Source organism: Pseudorca crassidens, chromosome 9 (genome assembly GCF_039906515.1).
Source record: "Pseudorca crassidens isolate mPseCra1 chromosome 9, mPseCra1.hap1, whole genome shotgun sequence".
NCBI lineage: Eukaryota > Metazoa > Chordata > Mammalia > Artiodactyla > Delphinidae > Pseudorca > Pseudorca crassidens.
In genome coordinates this window covers 9,349,351-9,368,998 of record NC_090304.1, presented here as the reverse complement: position 1 = coordinate 9,368,998, position 19,648 = coordinate 9,349,351, and the positions used below count along the sequence as shown (strand labels likewise).

The 19,648-nt window shown below is 50.7% G+C and overlaps 5 protein-coding genes and 1 non-coding gene across 9 annotated transcripts; 3 read left to right on the top strand and 3 right to left on the bottom strand.

The window, feature by feature from the left end:
• Positions 1–1,165: 1,165 nt before the first annotated feature.
• On the bottom strand, positions 1,166–8,265 carry LBHD1 (LBH domain containing 1). 2 transcript variants are annotated; one of them, XM_067748760.1, is made up of 6 exons: positions 8,105–8,265; positions 7,863–8,028; positions 6,813–7,040; positions 4,423–4,547; positions 2,615–2,712; positions 1,166–2,530 (listed from the first exon to the last, which is right to left on the bottom strand). In XM_067748760.1, the coding sequence occupies exons 1-6, from the start codon at positions 8,252–8,254 to the stop codon at positions 2,500–2,502; spliced, it is 798 nt and encodes a 265-aa protein (XP_067604861.1). In that variant the 5' UTR covers positions 8,255–8,265; the 3' UTR covers positions 1,166–2,499. The 2 variants fall into 2 exon arrangements, with proteins under 2 accessions (XP_067604861.1, XP_067604860.1); XM_067748759.1 differs by lacking the exon at positions 1,166–2,530 and having other exon boundaries at positions 2,611–2,712; positions 7,863–8,265.
• Positions 4,890–6,355, top strand: CSKMT (citrate synthase lysine methyltransferase). 3 transcript variants are annotated; one of them, XM_067748761.1, is made up of 3 exons: positions 4,890–5,287; positions 5,391–5,506; positions 5,667–6,355. In XM_067748761.1, the coding sequence occupies exons 2-3, from the start codon at positions 5,458–5,460 to the stop codon at positions 6,338–6,340; spliced, it is 723 nt and encodes a 240-aa protein (XP_067604862.1). In that variant the 5' UTR covers positions 4,890–5,287; positions 5,391–5,457; the 3' UTR covers positions 6,341–6,355. The 3 variants fall into 3 exon arrangements, with proteins under 3 accessions (XP_067604862.1, XP_067604864.1, XP_067604863.1); XM_067748763.1 differs by having other exon boundaries at positions 5,391–5,521; positions 5,685–6,355; XM_067748762.1 differs by having other exon boundaries at positions 5,360–5,506.
• On the top strand, positions 4,974–5,122 carry LOC137231421 (small nucleolar RNA SNORA57). The gene has a single exon (XR_010946540.1). It is a non-coding gene; the product is annotated as a small nucleolar RNA SNORA57 (small nucleolar RNA).
• Positions 8,266–9,291: 1,026 nt separating the features above from the next.
• UQCC3 (ubiquinol-cytochrome c reductase complex assembly factor 3) lies at positions 9,292–10,021 on the top strand. The gene is made up of 2 exons (XM_067748769.1): positions 9,292–9,534; positions 9,625–10,021. Exons 1-2 carry the CDS (start codon positions 9,307–9,309, stop codon positions 9,772–9,774), a joined length of 378 nt encoding a protein of 125 aa, XP_067604870.1. The 5' UTR covers positions 9,292–9,306; the 3' UTR covers positions 9,775–10,021.
• Positions 10,022–12,124: 2,103 nt separating this feature from the next.
• UBXN1 (UBX domain protein 1) lies at positions 12,125–14,663 on the bottom strand. The gene is made up of 10 exons (XM_067748758.1): positions 14,625–14,663; positions 14,437–14,524; positions 14,244–14,297; positions 14,061–14,155; positions 13,893–13,962; positions 13,540–13,731; positions 13,394–13,445; positions 13,161–13,277; positions 12,437–12,629; positions 12,125–12,264 (listed from the first exon to the last, which is right to left on the bottom strand). The coding sequence occupies exons 2-10, from the start codon at positions 14,493–14,495 to the stop codon at positions 12,215–12,217; spliced, it is 882 nt and encodes a 293-aa protein (XP_067604859.1). The 5' UTR covers positions 14,496–14,524; positions 14,625–14,663; the 3' UTR covers positions 12,125–12,214.
• A 1,533-nt stretch (positions 14,664–16,196) lies between these two features.
• Positions 16,197–19,513, bottom strand: LRRN4CL (LRRN4 C-terminal like). The gene is made up of 2 exons (XM_067748764.1): positions 18,852–19,513; positions 16,197–18,303 (listed from the first exon to the last, which is right to left on the bottom strand). Exon 2 carries the CDS (start codon positions 18,296–18,298, stop codon positions 17,606–17,608), a length of 693 nt encoding a protein of 230 aa, XP_067604865.1. The 5' UTR covers positions 18,299–18,303; positions 18,852–19,513; the 3' UTR covers positions 16,197–17,605.
• Positions 19,514–19,648: the final 135 nt, after the last annotated feature.

Below are 19,648 nucleotides of genomic sequence, written 5' to 3'. Positions count from 1 at the left end.
ACAGCAAGGGATTGCTCAGATACTGGTGGTGCTGTGTCAAAAGGACACAGGACCAGAACTTTCTTGGTGGTCCAGTGGTTAAGACTGTGCCTCCATTGCAGGGGGCACAGGTTCAATCCGTGGTTGGGGAACCAAGATGCTATATCCTGTGTGCCCCCCCGGAACCCCCCCTCAAAAAAAAGACGCAGGCTTTAGCTGGCCAGTTTGGTATGATTTGGAGCATGAAAAAGTGATAGTAACAGATGTTTAACAACCAAAATGAGATTTTAAAAAGGAAGTAGGGGTTTCCTTTACAGAATATGTAAAATGAGTAACATGGATGAATGAATGATACAATAAGAAAAATCACCATTTTGCAGCACTAACTAATTCAGGTATGGATCATCATGGATGCTAAAACCATTGTTGAGAGGTCATTGGGGAACAGGGTATTCATACAATCTCAAAGTATCACTCCATAGATTGCTTATTAATTACAAAGGGAAAGAATACCTTAACCGTGGAGAAATCTGACAGACACCCACTTAACACTAGGAATCACCGATAATGAGACAAACTAATATTATATGTGTGGACGAAAAATTCGCCTGCCTGGTGTATCAGAAAACAAACAATGTTGCGGCCATCAAGCAATCAGCCACTATGACCGTCTCCGACGGTCTCCAAACAGGCTGCCCTCCATCAAACCATCAACCACTGCAGCCATCCCCAGCGGTGATTCAGGAGGAGATTCAGGAGGAAAAAGAACAGGATACTGGCCATAGGTAGTTAAGGAGCATATCAAAGAGCCGAGACTCTTGCATCTTCCCATACATAGAAAAGCACTAAATTAATTAACTTGAGAAGTCTGATTTTTTTTAATTAACAATAATCTTTGATGTTCCAACTACCTGGTTTTTGTTGCAAAAACACCTCTATATCCTGGCTCCTCCCTTACCTCAGAGCTATCTGACAGGCTGTCTTCCAGGTTTAAGTTTTCAGCAAGTCTGCTGAATCAAACATAATTCTCAACCTTTAGGTTGTGTATTTTTTTTTTCAGTCAACACTTACTTCCTGATGAAATGCAATGGGAAGTACACAATATCCTCTATGTAGAATTTTTCCCAGAAATGCTTAACCTACATCTATTGATGAGGAAACATATGGAAACACTCAGACAAACCCAGGCTGTGAGATATTCTTTAATTAATTAATTTAGGCTAGACTCTTCGAAGACACCAAGTCACCTAAGACAAGGTAGGGGTACTGTTCTGGATTGAAGGAGACTAAAGGGACATGACAATTAAATGCTATGCGTGATCCTTAACGGTGTCTGGATTGAGGAAACAATAAACAGCTATAAAAAATATTATCCACAGCTGAGGAAATGTGAATATGAAAACCTGAATTTTAGCTATTCCACCAATGTTAAATGTCTTAGGTGTTTTGGCTATATAGAAGCATGTACTAAGGGATAAAATCTCATCTGCAACTGACTTTCAAATGAGTCAGCAAAGACAACAATTATACATACTTGAACACACACATATATATGCAAGCGGGTAAGGAGATCAAGTATAGCCGAATGTTAAAAACTGGTAAATCCAAGTAGAGTGCATATTTAAGGGCTCAGTGTGCTAATTTCTTAACTTTACCGAAGGTTTGAAAATGTTCAAAATATAAACTTGAGGAGGGCGGAGCACAACACTGTACCCAAACCCTCCCTCTTCCAGGAAGCCTGCACTGATTAACACAGCAAGGAGAGAATATGCTTTTCCCCAGTTGACCACATCTCTGCACACATAGCTTCTCACTTTAATTAACCACCCCAGCCCTGGCTTCCAACAAACAGAATTTCTGAACGTTAAAAGGGAAAAATAATGTTCACTTTATAAAAATATAATCCAGCAAAGGAAGCAGAGACAACCACGGTCACTTGTCCACCCTGGTCACACAGAGGAGGTGGTAGGGCCAGTATCAAGACCATTACCTCCTCTGCTATCTCTACAGAACACCTTATTTTTGTCAGAAATGGAAAGATGGAGTGTCACTCATCGGGGAGACAGGGCCATCATGGAGGGTAGCTTCTTGTTGCCTTTGGTCAAGTAAGAGCTGTGGGTCCTGTTTCCTAATTGTCTTGTTTCCACACTCACAGCCCCTTTTCATGGCCTATCCCCATTCCTACATTTAATCACACACATCTCAGTGAGAATGCTAGGGCTTTTTTACAAACGGAGTTGACTGCTTAGGACCCCCTCTCCAATCTTTCTTTTCTACCCTCTACCTCTCAATATATCCCTCCAGGGCAGGTCACTAGGCCATTAGGGAAGAGGAATCTGGGGACAGTGAAAAGGAGCAACGCTTTCTCCAAAGTCCTCTGAAATAACCATCGAGTCCTCCTGGCTCCAGCTGAGAATCTTCTGGTGGAAGGGGTGTGACATTTAGCTCTTATCTTCAAGGTCCTCCATGTCTACATCCTGGGGGACTTTTGTCTTCTTTTTTGATTTGGGCTGTGGTTCACTAGTCTTGGCTGACTTGAGGGGGGCTTCCACTGAGCAAAGGGAAAGAGGAAGCATTAAAGAACCCAAATGAACCCAGCTGCCCCCTCACCCCAGCTTCTGTGCCCTCGCCTCACCTTCCATGGCTGCTTTCTCTTTCTGGGCAAGCCGGATCTGCTGGAGGAGTTTTCTGCGCTTCTTCCCAGACAGAGTAATGTTGGCACGTGCACTGGACCTGAAGGATTGGTAAGAGCAAAAATATCCAGGTTAACCTGAACCAATACAGACCACACAGTGGTCCTGGTTACTGAAAAGGTCTTTGGATCCAAGTCAAAGAACTGTTACTTTACCTAAAACTAGTCTTAACACATACATAAAGTAACATTAATTGCTAAAATTTAGTACATAATAGAAACGTTTCCTCCTATTTTATAAATATATATAAATATATAAATACATATATATATATATATATATGTATATACATTTTTTTTTTTTCTGGCCATTCAACATGCAGGATCTTAGTTCCCTTGACCAGGGATCGAACCCATGCCCCCTGTATTGGAAGCGCAATTGGTCTTAACCCCTGGACCGCCAGGGAAGTCCCTTATTCTTGATACTTCTAACAGCAGATGTGGTGGGTGGGGGAGGTTTCCCACATCAAGTAATTCTCCAAATTCTCAATGGACGTTGACTGGGTGTCCTACAAATTTAACTCCATTTGGACACTATCTACCAGGACATAGCAACAGATACCAAAGGTTAAGTTTTCCCCCACTTTAAATGCCAATCACATATCCAGGTTGTTACCTGTACTTCTGATTGACCAGTCATAAATTGGGGTTCTCATGATCCCCTTCTCAGACTCGATAATTTGCTAGAACAGCTCACAGAACTCAGGGAAACATGTATTTGCATTTACTGATTTATTATAAAACGATACAACTCAGGAACAGCCAGATGGAAGAGAAGCATAGGGTAAGGTATGGAAGGGGCCAGAGGTTCCATGCTCTCTCCAGGTGAGCCAGCCTCCCAGTAACTCCACCAGTTGACCAATCAGGAGCTGGTTCAAGAGGTTGTGTAGAGCTTAATCTACAGCACCCACCCACCCCCTTCCCACAGGCAGTGAGAGGGAATTAAATTTCCAATCCTCTAATCACTTCATCTTTCTGATGACCAGCCCCACGCTAAGTCACCATTTGCATAAATTTAGGTGTGCTCAAAAGGGGATCCTTATGAACAAAAAGTCACTCTTATCACTCAGGAAATTTAGCTCTGCCAGAAAGCAGAGACAAGGACCAAATATATTTATTATGCCGCTTTATAAACTAAATATTTATAATAAACAAGTCAGTGAAAGAATGGGGTGGGAACTCTGCCCCAAGACTCAGATTATATGCAAAATCTCACATGTGCCCTTGTGAAAATTCATCGAATGATTCGCCGCACACTTATGTGTGTGCTTTTAAATGTACTTATAAAAAAATCTGTGTGGGGCTTCCCTGGTGGCGCAGTGGTTGAGAGTCCGCCTGCCGATGCAGGGGACACGGGTTCGTGCCCCGGTCCGGGAAGATCCCACATGCTGCGGAGCGGCTGGGCGTCCGGAGCCTGTACTCCGCAACGGGAGAGGCCACAACGGTGAGAGGCCCGCGTACCGCAAAATAAATAAATAAATAAATAAATAATCTGTGCGAGTGAATAATGTTACCTGGGGAGGTGGGGGAGTCCACAGCTCTCCTTAGATTCTCATCAGAGTCCAAGAACCAAAGAAAGGCTGTGAGCTACAGGTACAGTGAGAGACTAGCAGAGTTTAGGCACAAACGTTCCTTGCATAAACGTGAGTACACAAGGAAAGCAAAAAGGTGTTAGCTGCTCCGGAGCTCGACAAGGAGGAGGGAAGGAGGCATGGTGGGGAGGACCAAAAGGGAGAGGGTCTGGCACTCACGCCCGCTTCTTGAGGTGGTGCCTCGTGATCAGCCCTTCGTCTATCACAGCCCCGACCACCTGGTGCTTCAGTCGCCGCTCCCGGTTCAACACCCGCCGTCGCTTGAACAGCTTCTTCTTCAGATCCTAAGGGGGAGGAAGATGCTTAATCAGAGGGGTGCCGTGCACCGCGACCCGGGACCCCGCACCCGGCGACACTGGCCCATCGAGTCCATCTCGGGCGAGGGTAAAGGGCTCCAGGACGCTTGGGAAACAGGGTCGGGCTCCCACACAGTCACCGTTCGCGGCCGGTTGATCTTCCCCCCCGGAGCACCCATTGCTGCGTTGCGAAACCAGCTCAGGGTCCAGCGTTTCAGCTCTGCGCAGGGTCCGTGTGCGCCCCACCCCTCAGTCCTCCGCTAGCCAATCGCAGCTGGGAGGGGGCGGGTCCTGGTGCTATATAAAGGAGCCCGGCCGGTGCTTGGGCCTTTCCGAGGACAGCGACTGAGTGAGTGTCGGTTCTAGTGGTTTCACCGGCTGGCCGTGCGGGGTTTCTGGGTGGGGCCTGTTGACCCTCCTTTTCTTGGCGGGGATCGGGCGTGCGATCCCGGTCCGCGTAATGTACGGAGGTAGAGGGAAAGGGCTCCGGCCCCCTCGGCGTCATGTCTTCGGTACCGGCGGCTTCCATTCCGCGGGTTCTATCCTCAAGCGCCGGGACACAGGGCTCCAAGGAGCAGGGCAGAACCGAGGTTCAGCAGACTCCTCCCCGGGGTGCTCACACCTTCTCCTTTGATTTCAGGTCTGTGGAGCCGCCCCAGGAGCTGGAGCTGTCGCATCCCCTCCTCTTCCACTTCCCGTTGCAAACAATAAAAGCCGTTCGTACCGTAGTAAGTTTGTGTCCGCGTTCCTTTTCTCCGAGGCTGCAGAGTTAGGGAGGCTGTACGCGTGATTCCTCACAGCGTATTTTGCAAATCTTCCCTTGGACCTCAGGCCCCTGCCGGAGTACGGGCGACATTTTCGCAGAAGTTTCTCCGGCCGACCTTGCCGTCACCTCCGGATGGCAGCCCTGCGCCGAACCCTCCACCTGGCGAGCCTGGCGGCGGCCCGTCGCGCCGTGGCGGGTAGGGAAGGTGGACAGAGGAAGGGCAAGTTGGGTTCTTTCTTACACAGGAGTCTAGTCCCTGAAATTGTGCCGCTTAAAGCCCCAGGCCATATTGGTGTGGGTTTTGTCGCGTTTTGCTAGAACTGGGCACTGGGTGACGCAAGTCCTCCACTCGTCCACAGGCTCCCTGGCTGGTAGCTGCCTGGCGGACCGCCGCCTCTGGGATAAGCTCCCCGCCCAGCCCCGTCAGGGCAGCGCGGGCACCTTCGACTGGTTCTTTGGATACGAGGAAGCCCAGGGGCTCCTACTGCCGCTGCTGCAGGAGGCACCAGCTGCCTGTCCACCGCGGGTGTTGGACGTGGGCTGTGGCACCTCCAGCTTGTGCACGGGCCTCTACACCAAATGCCCGCACCCAGTGGGCGTGCTGGGGGTGGACTCCTCTCCTGTGGCTGTGGCCCACATGAACAGCCTCCTGGAAGGTGGCCAAGGCCAAACACCCCTGTGCCCGGGGCACCCTGCCTCACGCCTCCACTTCATGCAAGCTAATGCCCTCAACCTGCAGCCAGTGGCTTCCTCAGGCTCTTTCCATCTAGTGCTAGACAAGGGTACCTGGGATGCTCTTGCCCAGGCTGGTCTGCCTGGGGCTTACCAGCTGCTGTCAGAGTGCCTGAGGGTCCTAAGCCCTGGGGGGACCCTGATTCAGTTCTCAGATGAGGACCCTGATGTGCGGCTGCCCTGCCTGGAGCAAGGGTCCCAAGGCTGCACTGTGTCTGTGCAGGAGCTGGGCCCTTTCGGGGGCATCACCTACTTTGCTTACTTGGTTCAAGGCTCCAATTAAAGACTTAATACCTGACCCTAGTGTTTCTGTTGGGTGAGGAGTTGGAGAAAGCTTTTGTCTTGGCAAGATGACAGGAAAATGAGGATTTGGATGCGGGCTTTCATATTTATTAGCTGTGTGCACACAGTATTGAATATTTCTGTGCCCCAGTTTACTCATCTGCAAGGTTAGAATAATACCTGGAGTTATGTGGATTCCATACAACAACAGGTGAAACACTTAGCAGTGCCAGGCACAAGATGAGTGCTGAATAAAGAAGGTACAAGTGGGTCATTCCCCATCCCAGTTAACCGAACTCCTAAAAGCACAGATAGGAATTCTTAATCCAAATTCCTTGGATATGACTTGTGTGTGACCCAGGGGCCTAACCTGTAAGCCTTCATTTTTCTCAGCTTGTAAAAGGGGAAGACTGTGAAAGGATAGGTAGAAGGGCTTCATAAACCTAGGTAAAATGTTTGAGAGTGATACTTACCCTCAAAGCTCCTGGGAGGCAGGAAATGGGAATATTCCACAAAGCAGCTTCTGCACACATGGGAACCTGATGCCGAGTCCCAGAGAGGACAGGGATTGGGGGCTTCCTGACAATCTGTCTCCTCTGGAATCCAGTAGGCATCTTGATCTACCTGTTCCTGCCCCCAGCTGAGTTCTGGGTTAAAGGTTCTTAAGGGAGATTTGGGGTCCAGTGAGCTCCAAGTCCAGCCTGGGGGGTGGGAGGGAGGGAGTTAGAGCCCATTAACAGTGAAAAATATACCTGATATATTACTGGATTTTTTTTTAAGATAAAACAAATGCATGTAATTTTTGCTTATAAAAATAATACAGCAATTATAATGAAGAGCCTAACTTAACAGCTTCAGTTTCCTCATGAGGGAGAAAGTATCCTTCCTCACTGGGTCCTGAAAAATATATGTAAAAGTGTTCAGCACAGTGCCTGGCATATAGTAAAAGTAGCTTCTGCAACAGTATATAGACATGAAGAAAAATCTGGAGGAGAAGGCATCCAAAATGTTAATCTCTGGGTAGTCGGATTTGGGGTGATTTTATTCTTTCCCCCATGACAAAAATATCTTAAAGTATTAAAAATACATATTAAAAGGTGTCACCTATCTGACATCACAACTGCCTTTTAAAGTTCATCAACTTTGCCAACCACCTTGACTTTTTTTTTTTTTTTTTTGTGGTACGCGAGCCTCTCACTGTTGTGGCCTCTCCCGTTGCGGAGCACAGGCTCCGGACACGCAGGCTCAGAGGCCATGGCTCACGGGCCCAGCTGCTCTGCGGCATGTGGGATCTTCCCGGCCCGGGGCACGAACCTGTGTCCCCTGCATAGGCAGGCGGACCCTCAACCACTGCACCACCAGGGAAGCCCCACCTTGACTTTTATCTCCCACCTCTACATTTTTCTTCACTGTGTTTACTGAGCACCTACTGTGTGCTGCTTAATGCAAGAGACACAACTAAGTTGTCCTGCTTAGACCATCCCATTCACAACAGCCTCATTTGAACCAGCCACCTCCCTCACCTGGTTCTTCACTTTGGTCCTGGAAGACCTCAACCTCCTCTTCCTCATCATCAGTGAGCAGCTGCAGCTCCTTGTGTGGCCACCGGAGCTCCCCACTCTCTTCACTCCCTTCAGCCTCAGCGGCTTCCACCACGATGGAGGGGAGGCGGGTCTTTTGACAGACAACCTGGATGGGCACAGCAGGGGGCTTGGGCCAAATTAGAATGAGCCAACAGCAAGACACAAGGTGGGGAAGTACTAACCTGAACATCCTGGTGACCTTCAACCTGGCCAATTTCTCCTCTGTCGTCCCAGAGAGGGTTGGTGAGTCTAGGACTTTCCGGTTGCTGGGAGGAGCCTGGGCTATCTCTAGGCCAAGGCCCATCCTCGCTGCTCCCTGGCACAAGGGCCATGGGTGCTGATTCTTGGAGTGCAGGGTGGTTGAACTCAGTAGAGTATCCCTGCCCAGAGCACCCCACAGACTGTTCTTCTAATCTGCTTTGGCGCCTGGCCCCTTAATCACTTCTGAGGAGAAGAGGCTGACATGCAAGGAGATTATGGGCCTTTCAGGGGAGGGGACAATCCCAAGAGGTGGGATAGGAGCTTTATTTCTACTCACTCCCTGGTGACACTGGGAAAGGCGTTAGTAGGAGTTAACGAGGGCATCTGGATTAAAGCCCTGTGAGTGAAGAGCTTTGATAACAAACTTGGAATTTTCTGGTTCTTACTGGGTCTCCCTCATTGACATGTTTCTTTGTATCTTATTTAATGAATATTTTTATGGTGTATGCTATTTGCCAGGAACTGTTTTAAATGCTTTTCATATAAACTTATTTAATTATCCTAAAACTATGAGATAAATACTGTTATTAGCCTCATTTTCCGATGCAGAAACCGAGAAACAAAGAACTTAAACGATTTGCCCGGGGTCACACAACTAAGAGGTGTTTTCTTCTCCAAACTAGAATTCGGTATGTTACACAAAATCCATGGTTTAAAAAAAAAAAAAAAGGTTATATACCGTGAAGAGAAAGGTAACGTTTACTTTCAACAAGTAAAATAAAAAGAAAACATAAATATACCCTTCCCCCCACCCGGTACACTTGGCTTTGAGTTTTTGTTCAGGAGTTGAAGGGATTGAAGGCAGTCAATAGATTGATGTTTATAAGTATCTGAATGTCCTTACGTAGTGTATTGGAAAAGCACAGAGCACAGCCTTGACCCTCTATTGATCAGGACATTCCGGAGCTGGGCAATTGTAAAACTCACAGCAACAATGAAGACACTTACACTCCCCTTAGCAATCCTCCTCGGGATTTCATGACAAGGGGCCCCACGCTCGGCCCTGGGCGCCAACACCTCTTGACGTGGTCAACCTCCTCAGCTAAACCTAGTCTTAACACCCAGGCGCTCTAGCTTCGAAACGTTTCTCTGGCCGGGCCCTCTCTAGCCCGGCCCCGTCTCTATGGTTTCCTGTGTGAGGCGTTCTAGCCTGCGCAGATTGAGACGTCGCGGCGGCCTTGCTAGGCTACTGGAGGCTCCGGAGTGCGTCTCGCTGGTCGCGCGGTCGGCCATGGAGACCCTGCGCAAAGCGTTGATCGTGGGCGCAGTGCTGGGCGTGGGGGCTGGCGTGGGCACCGCGCTCTTTGTCCTCGTGACCCCGGGAGAGCAGCAGAAGCAGGCGATGCTAAAGGTGTGAGCAGCTGGGAGGCCGAGATGGGGCGAGCGGGCGGAGAACCGCAGGCTGGTAGCCCGGACTACGAACCTCCCTTTCTGCCCGCAGGAGATGCCGGAGCAGGACCCGCAGCGCAGGGACGAGGCGGCCGGGACCAAAGAGTTACTTCTGGCCACTCTGCAGGAGGCCGTGGCCACGCAAGAGAACGTCGCCTGGAGAAAGAACTGGATGAGTGGCGGCGGCGGGAAGTCAGCCTGAGGCCAGACCTGCCCCCGTGCGCGCCGGGACCTCCGCTGCAGCGCAGGAGCCCGAGCCGGCCTTACTCCTCTGTGGGCCGGCCGGGAGTCCAGACACGCGCAGACCTCTTCGGGACCTGGGAAGCTGCCGCCGGGTGAGCACGTTCCCCCCCAAACCCTGCACTGACAGTGTTTTACCGTCCACGTCTTGGGCCAGGGCATCGGATGTGGCTAACTGAAGGAACCAATAAATCATGTTCCTCCATCCAGAGAGTGAGCACTGCGGTTGGACGCCCATAAAAGCCTAGAGTGTTATGGGGGTCAGTGCTGCGGGCGAGCTTGAGTGCAGCTCCCGCCTGCCCCGCCCTTCATGTGACGCTGAAGCCCTATAGGCAGAGCGACCACGTTTTCAAAACACACGTCAGGTCACGTGGTTTGCGTGAGTGTACTTTCAGGGATAACCAAGTGATGTTCTTGAAATCGTTATCCTGGAAACTCTTGTGCAGTAAATACGCATAGAGGACACTCTGGGTGCCTGTCCTTCGAATGAGGTTGGAGAGGGGCTTCTAGCAATTAACATGTGCCATAATGCCTTCTGTGACCTTAATTCGTGGTAGGAACGGTAAAAGGGGTGTGCTTTGAGTCAGATCTTGTTTCAACTCCTCCATGTTTTTAACCTCTGAGCCTTAGTCCTGTTCCATAAAAGTTGATAATGGGGACTTTCCTGGTGGTCCAGTGGCTAAGACTCTGTGCTCCCAATGCAGGGGGCCCTGGTTCGATCCCTGGTCAGGGAACTAGATCCCAGGTACTGCAACAAGAGTTTGCATGCCGCAACTAAGAGATCCCACATGTTGCAACGAAGATCCAGAGTGCTGCAACTAAGACCTGGTGCAGATAAATACATAAATAAATAAATGGTGACAATTATCTTGAGAGTTGTAAAAAGGTGAACTTAGGAATGTAAAGTGCAGTGCCAGGCACAGGGCAGCCTCTCACTAAATGCACTGGGGTTTTCCTCCCACAAGGTGTTCACTGCAGTGGCTTTCAATTTCTGAATCCGTCACAGGATCCATTGGCGATGCCACTGATGGGATGAGATAAAGCTATCAGTGGGGTGGCCGCCCTACAGCGAAGTCAACCATTTCACTCCCCTTTTGTCTATTTTATGTCCCGTGGTTCCAAACAAGATTGCAATTGATGGGGGATGGGGGGGGCTGCTTGTATTAAATAAAGCCGGAACACACTAAATAAAGCTTGGTAACACTGAGGTGTAAACCCAGATACAAGCATTGGTGCAGTTTTCAGCTACTAGATGGTGAAGTCGTAAGCTGAGCACATTTGTCATGTGCGACCTTTACAGTTTACTTGTGGCCTCTTTCCTAGTCGGGGTATGAGAGGAGGGAGGTCAGCAGCTGTCTGAGGGAGCACGAGGATGAGGTGAGCAGCAGCAGCGCAAGGGGAGCTCGGCAGTTCAGAGCCTGAGCCCTAGAGTCACGCTCCCCAGAGATGTGTCCAGGTTCTGCTACTTGCTAGCTCTGTCAGTTTGGACAAGTCATGTGCTTTGGCGTCCCAATCTCTAAAATGGGATCATTGTACCTACAGCTAGATAATACTGCCTTCATATCTCAGTTAATACATACAAAGCACTTAAAACTGCGTGGTATATATTAAGTACTCATGCTTTTTAGTGCAGGAGGTGCAGTTGTGAAGGTCACACTATAGCTCCTCTCACTGTGAATGGCCACTTTTTTTTTTTTTTCTTCGGTACGCGGGCCTCTCACTGTTGTGGCCTCTCCCGTTGCGGAGCACAGGCTCCGGACGCACAGTCTCAGCGGCCATGGCTCACGGACCCAGCCGCTCCGCGGCAGGTGGCATCTTCCCGGACCGGGCCACGAACCCGTGTCCCCTGCATCGGCAGGCGGACTCTCAACCACTGCGCCACCAGGGAAGCCCGAATGGGCACATTTTAAAAACTACCCTTCTAGTAGCTAATACTTAATTGGGGCCTTAGCAGGTGCCAGGCACGGTGCCAAAGCACCTTACGTCAGCATTACGTAAGCCCCCACAACCCCAATTAACAGGCACTATTATCCCTGTTTACTAAAGAAGAAACTAGACTTAATTAAAGAAGTCAAGGCACATAGCTACTAAGGATTTCAGGCTTAGGTACTGCCTTACCCATAGGAGCAAAAGATGCTATCCAACGTACACCCCCCACTCCAGCACCTCTCCCCTTCAACCTCCCAAGCAACTCATCAGACCCAGAGATTAGAAACAAGTCTCCCGTGGAAATTTAAGAGGAAGCATAGGGTCTGTCCTAAAAGCCTTCCTTTTGTCCCTCCCGGCCATTCAGGAAGGAGTCAGTCGCATACACAACTCAGAGGGTCTATTTATTAGGAAGGTAATGTCAGTGCTTTATCAAAGATGGAGAGGTCAGAGAAGGGTGGTGGGATAAAGGCCTCTCAGCCGGGACATTTCTTGGCCACAATGAGGACAGCAGAAGGCACAAGTCCTGAAGATGGAACAAAACAGGTTTGAACCAAAAGATCTGCTTTTTGCCCACCCTCCCCGGCCCCCCCAAATTCCTGGCCTCACACTATCTCACAAAGTCCCTCCTTTGCATCCCTTCCTTTCTCGGGCATGTCCCCTATCCCCCTCCTGGTTTCAGGTCCCACGTGTCATACCCAGCTCCTGCAGAGGCCGCTCCATGTCAGCCTCTGAGAAGGCCCGCCGGGGGAAGCCACTAAGCAACTGCACAGGATCCTGGCCCCCTCCTAGCTCCTCCCCACGGTGGAGCTCCACATAGAGCCTCACAGCTGCCAGCTGTTCCCGTGCCCGGAATGTCTGGGTCAGTGAGCTCCCATCTGGCAGCCTGACCTGGAAGGCAAGACAGAAATACAGAATTGTGAGTGTCAAAACTGAGTGAAGTGCCCAGGTAAGGAAAAGGAAAAGAGCAAAGTTGGTTTCTCCTTCCTCTTAGAGAGACTGAAGCAGCATAATTACTATTTAAAGCAGCTAATGAACAAGCACTTAGGCTTGGCTTTACTGAACACTGAAGAGAGACTCCTAGCTCCCTCACAATTTAAGGAAAACAAAGACCAGATTACACAAAATATCTGGATAGGTACCACATCGTGCAAATAGCTGTATAATAAGCCAAAGGAAAATACGGTGAACAAGTAAGAAGTTAACTGCTGAATACGAAAGAGAGATAGATTTATATAAGACTAGGGCAAGTAAAATTTGATATCTTTCCTAAGAGCAGCGCAGGTAGGATTTCAAAAGTCATTTACAAAGATGGAAGAGGTTTGGCAAAGGGTACATAACTGAAAAAAGCTCTGGGCTGGGCTGGGTGCCTTACAAGCCAACAAAGGGTCCCAGGAGCAAGACAGGAATCAGAATCAGTACCTGTATGCGACACTGGTCATACTCTCGCTTCGTGGGAGGCTCCTTGCCGGGAGAGGAGGGAACGGGGCCTGGCTCTGTTGTTGGTGGGCATGGCTGAGAACCCCCATGACCACCATACTGGAGGATAAAGTTAAACAATCAGGCACTAAGCCCAACCCTTCCCTCTGAAGCTAGAAAAGGGGATTTACTAGTCCCCCTACTTCATGACCCTCAGTATGTACCCAATCACCTACCTTCTTGGCTCTCTCTGCTTTGTCCCTTTCGATCTTTTCTCGGACTCTTTGTCTGGAATGCAGACAGAACGAAAGTAGGTCAGACACTGACAAAGCAAATCTTGATTCCTTTCTCATCTCTTGGCCAACACCCCCAGCACCCAGACCTGGCTGCTAACTCTTCAGCCTTTTCCCTCCTCCGCTCCTCAGCAGCCCGGCGCATCTCATCTTCCTGTAGCCGCTGTCGGGCAGCTGACAACTCTTGCCCTTGTCTCCTGCGCTGCCGTTCCCGTTCCAGTGCCTCCCGCTCCTCTCTTTCTTCACGCTCCCGCTGCTTTTGGGCCACCAGCTCCAACATCCTGTATTGCAGAGAGGAAAGAGTTCAAGAGAAATGGACATAAATTGGGAGAGTGTGTTTATTAACAAGGGATTCAGAAAACAGAATCCGGGAACACAGGCCCAAACACCTCTGGGGAGAGGTGGAGGAGGAGCCTCAGAAATGGGAGCTTGTTCTTCATACCTCTTAGTCTGTTCCTGTCTTTCCTCTTCAGTCAAAACGGGTTTGCTTTCTCCCACAACAGACTCAGGTCCTACAGACAAACAATCAGTATTATCACCCGTTCATCCTCCTCCTCAGGCCCTCCTGAATAATCACAGTGGGTCCCTCGATCAGGACTTTCAGGGCCACCTTGCTCAGTGGGTGTGGGTTCCCGTCCCAGGATATGTCCAAGGGGGGTCGCTAGTGGCTCGTCCACGTCTGGGTCGTCTTCATGCTCCATCAACCTGACAGGGAAAGTCAGGAGGGAAGTTAATGTTCAGGCTGCCCCTCGTAGGAGTTCCCAGCCACCTGCTACCCGGTCTGAGCGCTCACCAGTCCATCGCAGCCTCGATGCCCTGGTTCCCTGTGAGGACCAGAGCCTTCTCCCTGGGGGCAGAAACACCGTGAATAGCGCCCACGAGCCATGGCGATGGTCAGGCTGGGGCGTAGAGCCTGAGGCCAGGCTGGGGTAAAGGCCTGGACAGGTCGGCGACCCCCGCGGACGGGTGTTAGGGGGCTCCCTTACGCGCGTCCCCTGGGGAAGCCCATCTCGATGAGACTCTCCAGAGCCGTCAGCTCCGCCATGACGCCGCCACCGCCGCTTCCACGGGGACCTGGAAGGGACGAGAAGGCCGGAGAGGGTCAACGCGGGGCGTCCCCCGCCGGCGCGGAAACCCGCCCCCTACGGCCCCAACCGGACGCTCGCTCACTCACGGGCTCCAGACCGGCCCTGGACACCGACGAGAAGAAAGCCTAGAGGAAGCGGAAGTGCCCGAATCTGTTTGGGTCACGTGGAGGCGGACGTGGACGGGTGCCGCAGAGAGCCAGAAAACACAGGCCTGGCCCGGCTGCCAGGACCTGGCGCTGAGGGGACAGGCGGGGCGTAGGAGTAGCGGCCCGGGAGGCAGCTCACACTCCCCCGCCCAAGCCCGGGTGCCCCGCAGCGGTGTAGAAGGGCGATGCCGCCCTGAAACCCTTGGGCGAATCAAGACAGCTCTCGATATGGCCCCTTAGCGCAACCGGTTGGAAAATTATTTATCATTGTTTATCAGGAGCCATAGAAATGTGCGCACCCTTTGACCTGCTCATCCTGTCCGGCAATTGAGCTATCCTCCGCGCTACTGCCAAAGGGATCTTTGCAAAACACAATAACTGATCCTTTCATCAGCTCCCTGATTAAGATTTCTCCATGACACCTCAGTCACCGAGGACGAAACTTAAATGCTGGTAGTCTGGCTTCCTCCTACCCTTTCTTTTGTTAATGTCCCATCTGTAAAGTGAGGATAACAATAGCACCAACCTTAGGTGTCTGGCAAGACTACACTGTGTAAATGTTGGTAGTTGGTGCGGGGTTCATCTCTCACCACTTGAGGGTAACTTGTGCAGATTGCAAAACTCTCCCTCCTCCCGGCCTTTGCACATACCCGTCCCTCTGTGTCTGGGATGTCCTGCCTTTTCTGTGGGCTTGGTTAACTCCCAGTCGTTTTTTCGGACTGGACCCTGGGTTTGCTTTCTTTTTTTTCTTTCCTTTTTTTTTTTTTTTTGGCCGCACGCATGTGGGATCTTAGGTCCCCAGGGATCAAACCTGCGCCCCCTGCTGTGGAAGCGCGGAATCTTAACCACTGGACCACCAGGGAAGTCCCTGGGTGTGCTTTCTAAGGGAAGCCTGCCTTGACCACCCCCTCTCCATCTCCCAGCCCCGGTATTTACTCCATTAGCATTTGTCCCCGTAGTGTGTAGTCTTGTTGATTACTTAGCCCGCCGCCACTACCTAGGCTGTTAGGTCCCTTAAGTTAAAGCTCACTTTAAATGTTTTTCAGGAGGCAGAATAATAATAAGTTGCTGATATTGATAATATATGCACTAGAGAATTTTATATGGTTAATTCATATTTAATCATCACAACAATCCATATGATGTAGATACTATTATTAGTCACAGAAAACAGACACAGAAAGATGAGATAATTTACCGAAGGTCGCAGAGCTAGGATTCAAACCCATGCAGTGTGCGTGCTGGAACTGCTAGGCTGTGCTGCCTCTCTGCGGTGGAATGATCATCAGCTATGGAGTTGGGCAACTTGTATCGAGAAGTCCTAACTCACCTCCTTATTTGTACTGAATAGCTTCAAACCATTTAGAACCTCAAACTTCTCATCTGTGAAAAGGTGACACCATCTCTTAGAACGACTGTGATAGAGATTAAGTACGAAAGCATGTAAAGCGTGTCTTTAATATTAAGACAGTAGGGAAGAAAAAGTACGGGGAAAAAAAAACAACAAAAAAGTGAGGTAGTAGGCCCTCATTATTTGTAAATGAATAAATGCTGAGAAATACAGGAATCAGATTAAAAAGACAAAGTATTCACGGCAATGTGGTGAGTGTATTCAAAATAACAAATGTGTTCTAAATTTATTCTAGAGTTCCAATAATAGAAGAATGATTAAATTGTATAGTACTACCTCTCTCACCTACTTCCAAGTAAGTACCCTATGGAAGTACACAAACATGTGAGGATACACAAACAAACAAGGATGTCCATAGCAAACGCTGAAGACAAATGTTCTAACAAAGAGCAAAGGCTATTGCCAGTTAAGGAGCATCCTCCAGTGGAAAGTTATGCCTTTCACATAACTAAGGAGGCTGTGATTTACCAACAGGGAACATTGTCCATAATATATTGAATGAAAAAAATATATTTGCATTGCTTAGGGAAAAATTTGCTCTGCTACAGGCAATTACCTCTTGAGGAGGACGGGAACTTTCATTTTATCCTCTTCAGTACTGAAATTTGTATGTGTTACTTTTATAATTTGAGAAAAGGTTATAAGATCAGTAAAAGTGAGGAATAAACTGTGTAGCAACTTCGACTTTTCTACATCCAGTTAATTTAAAAATAAACTCGAAAGTATGTATACTACTCCGAAAAATCGGTGTGTGGACGAGGAACTGAAAAGGATCATGAAAATTGAAAATGTTTTCCTTTTATATCTCCTTTAATGTTGTTACAGTGAATATACAATAAACACAAATGCGGGAGGGGGAATCCTTTGCTATTATTGTATTATTATTATTATAATTTTACTAGCAAAACCGCAAGCTTGTCCCAGACAGCAGCTTGGGCAGTCCTTCTCTTCTCCACCCCATGTCAGTCATTTATTTCCACCCGCCTCAGACACAGGTAGATTCTAACTCAGTGCGCATCCTCACTATCTAAACAAAAAGGCAGAAGGAGAAGGAGTGGTCTCTAGCCCCAAACTCCCATACCACAGCAGCTTATTCTCAAAACCCCACGGAAGCCACCCATAGTGGCAGGGCCCTTTTGAGGCTGTACGACAGAAGTAGACTAACCGTAGCCAACGGGCCGAATCTGGCCAGGGCCTGACTTGTAAGGCCCAAGAGCTAAGAATGATGCTTACATTTTTAAATGGTTACATGGTTGTGTAAAAACTACATGATATCTTCCATTTTATCCCCTGGAACCACAAAGCCTAAATTATTCTGGTCCCTTAAGAAAAAATTTGCTGACCTTCTCTACTCCTAAACCTAAGCTCGGGGCAGAGTGGAAAGTCTGGGGCCTGAACCGACTCAGTGGGGGCCCAGCGCCCGGCCTTCCATCCCGCCATCTGTCGGGGGCCGCCACCTCCCCCGGAGCAGCGCCGGGCTTAGCTTGGCCGGAGAGGCCCCCGGGCGGCCTCAGAGTCCCGCGCCGCTCGGGCGGCCTCGGCGGGGGCAGCCCCAGCGCTCGCGCAGGCAGAAGTGCCAGACCAGGGCGGAGCAGCTGAGCAGGGCCAGCGCCGAGCCCACGCCCACGGCCCCGTGCAGCAGCGTGAGTGGCCTCGGCAGCACAGTCAGCCGGCCGCAGGGCCCGAAGGCGGGGCCGCCCGCGCCGTCGAGGCCCTCGGCCCCGGGCACGCTGCTCTCCCCGGCCGCGTTGGCGGCCACCACGCAGACGACGTACGCGCCCCCGGGCTTCAGGCCCTTCAGCTCCGCTCGGCGGACCGTCGAGTTGAGGGGAGGCCCCTTCTGCGGAGCCCCGGCGCCTTCCCAAAGCAGCAGCCAGTACTGGTGGACCGGGGAGAAGGGGGCGCACCAGTGCACCACGGCGCGGCCCGCCTCGGCCTCCATGCGCACTTCCCCCAGGCGTGGCGGGTCGGGCGGCTGTGTGGCGCTGGAAAGGCCAGGACACAGGCACGTCGTCGGGCCGGCCCTCTGCAGCTCCTGGCAGGGCACCTGCAGGTGGCGGCAGCGGTCGTAGTCGCAGGGGACAGCCGGCAGAGGTGTCTCATCTTGCGCCTCTTCTTCCGCGTCTCCCGCCAAGGGCTGCGCTCTGGGAACCAAGGAGAAGGTGACAGCCAGGAGCCACAGAAGGCGGGGATTTCCCGGCATGGGGTCTGGAAGGGAAGGAGGGGGAAGGGTGAAGGCCGGCCAGCCCTCACACCTTGCAGGCCCCCCTCCCTCAACAAAAGCTCTAGAGACAGGGAAACACGACCGAACCGGGACCGAGAGGAGAACAGGAAAGAGGTGGAAATGAGACGATACACCCCTTTGTCATCCAACTTCTGAACAGCCTATGTGCTTGGTTTTGGGCGAAAAAGAATAAAATGTCGTCTGACCCGACAGAGAGAAGTGTGTGTGACCAGCAATGCGTGAAGCACGAGAAACAGTTAATGAATAAACTGAGTGCTGAGGGGAGAAGAGGAGTAAATGATTTACGCAGCCTGGGGAAGGAAGGTGGGATAGTTCCCAGCTGCCACCCAGGGAAACCATCTAAGTAAAATAAGTATCAATCAGTCAGTGACACATGCAGAAACCCAGAAAGGAGATGGAGGTGAGAAAGGAGAAGAGATGGGACACAGAGGCCCTGGAACCCTCCCTCCCCACCTATCAGTCCTTGTCCCTGCCTGCCCCCCACCTCCCTGGCTCACAAGCAGCGCCTTACCAGTGGGTAGGCCTTGATGCAGTGAGTAGCAGGCCGGGGGTCCTAAGAGGTCCCCAGGAGCACACGCTGCGCAGTCAGGTTTTCTCAGTGTCTTCAATTTCAATTCTGTTTTGGCTCAAAGCTTTTATACCCCTCAACTGTGATGTCACCACCTGGCCCCCCTTCCCCTGCCCCCCTCCCCAGTGAGTGCCAAGAAGAGGGCTGGTCCCTTCAGAGGGCCTGAGTCACGGGGCCAGGGGTGGGGGAAGCCACATGCAGCGGTTTCAGCTGGAGGCCAGGATGCCTGGGTTCTGAAAGAGCAGTGGAATGTGGAAAGCAGCCAGGAGCTGAGAATCCAAAGGCTGAAGTCATGTGAGGGGGTGAGGAGGGGAACACAAAGGACGGGGCCACCTGGCTGGTATCAGAGAGAAAAACAGCTGTGGACAGCATGGGGCCTGGGCTACAAAATGCTGTTTCAGTAAAAAATCATACCACATTCATGGCAGTCATTTCCTGTCTTCTGCCTCCCAATGGACTGAGGAAGGGAGGGGTACGGAGGCCAGAATGATGTATCCCAGCTTTCCAGACCCGCCCTATGCTATCCCCCTCCCCAGAGGGAGATGAGAGTCACGTGGATGGAGTGGGCAGGTTTTCGCTCCTTGGACGTCCTAGGCTGATGAATGGAAACAGCTGTGCCTGAAATAGTCCGGGGTCTGGAGGTCTTCCCCATCGGTAGCCCCTGACAAGACAACCTCCTCCAATGGAGGTGGGGGATGCCTGGGGAACATCACGTTTTCAAATGGCCCTGAATCCAGTTC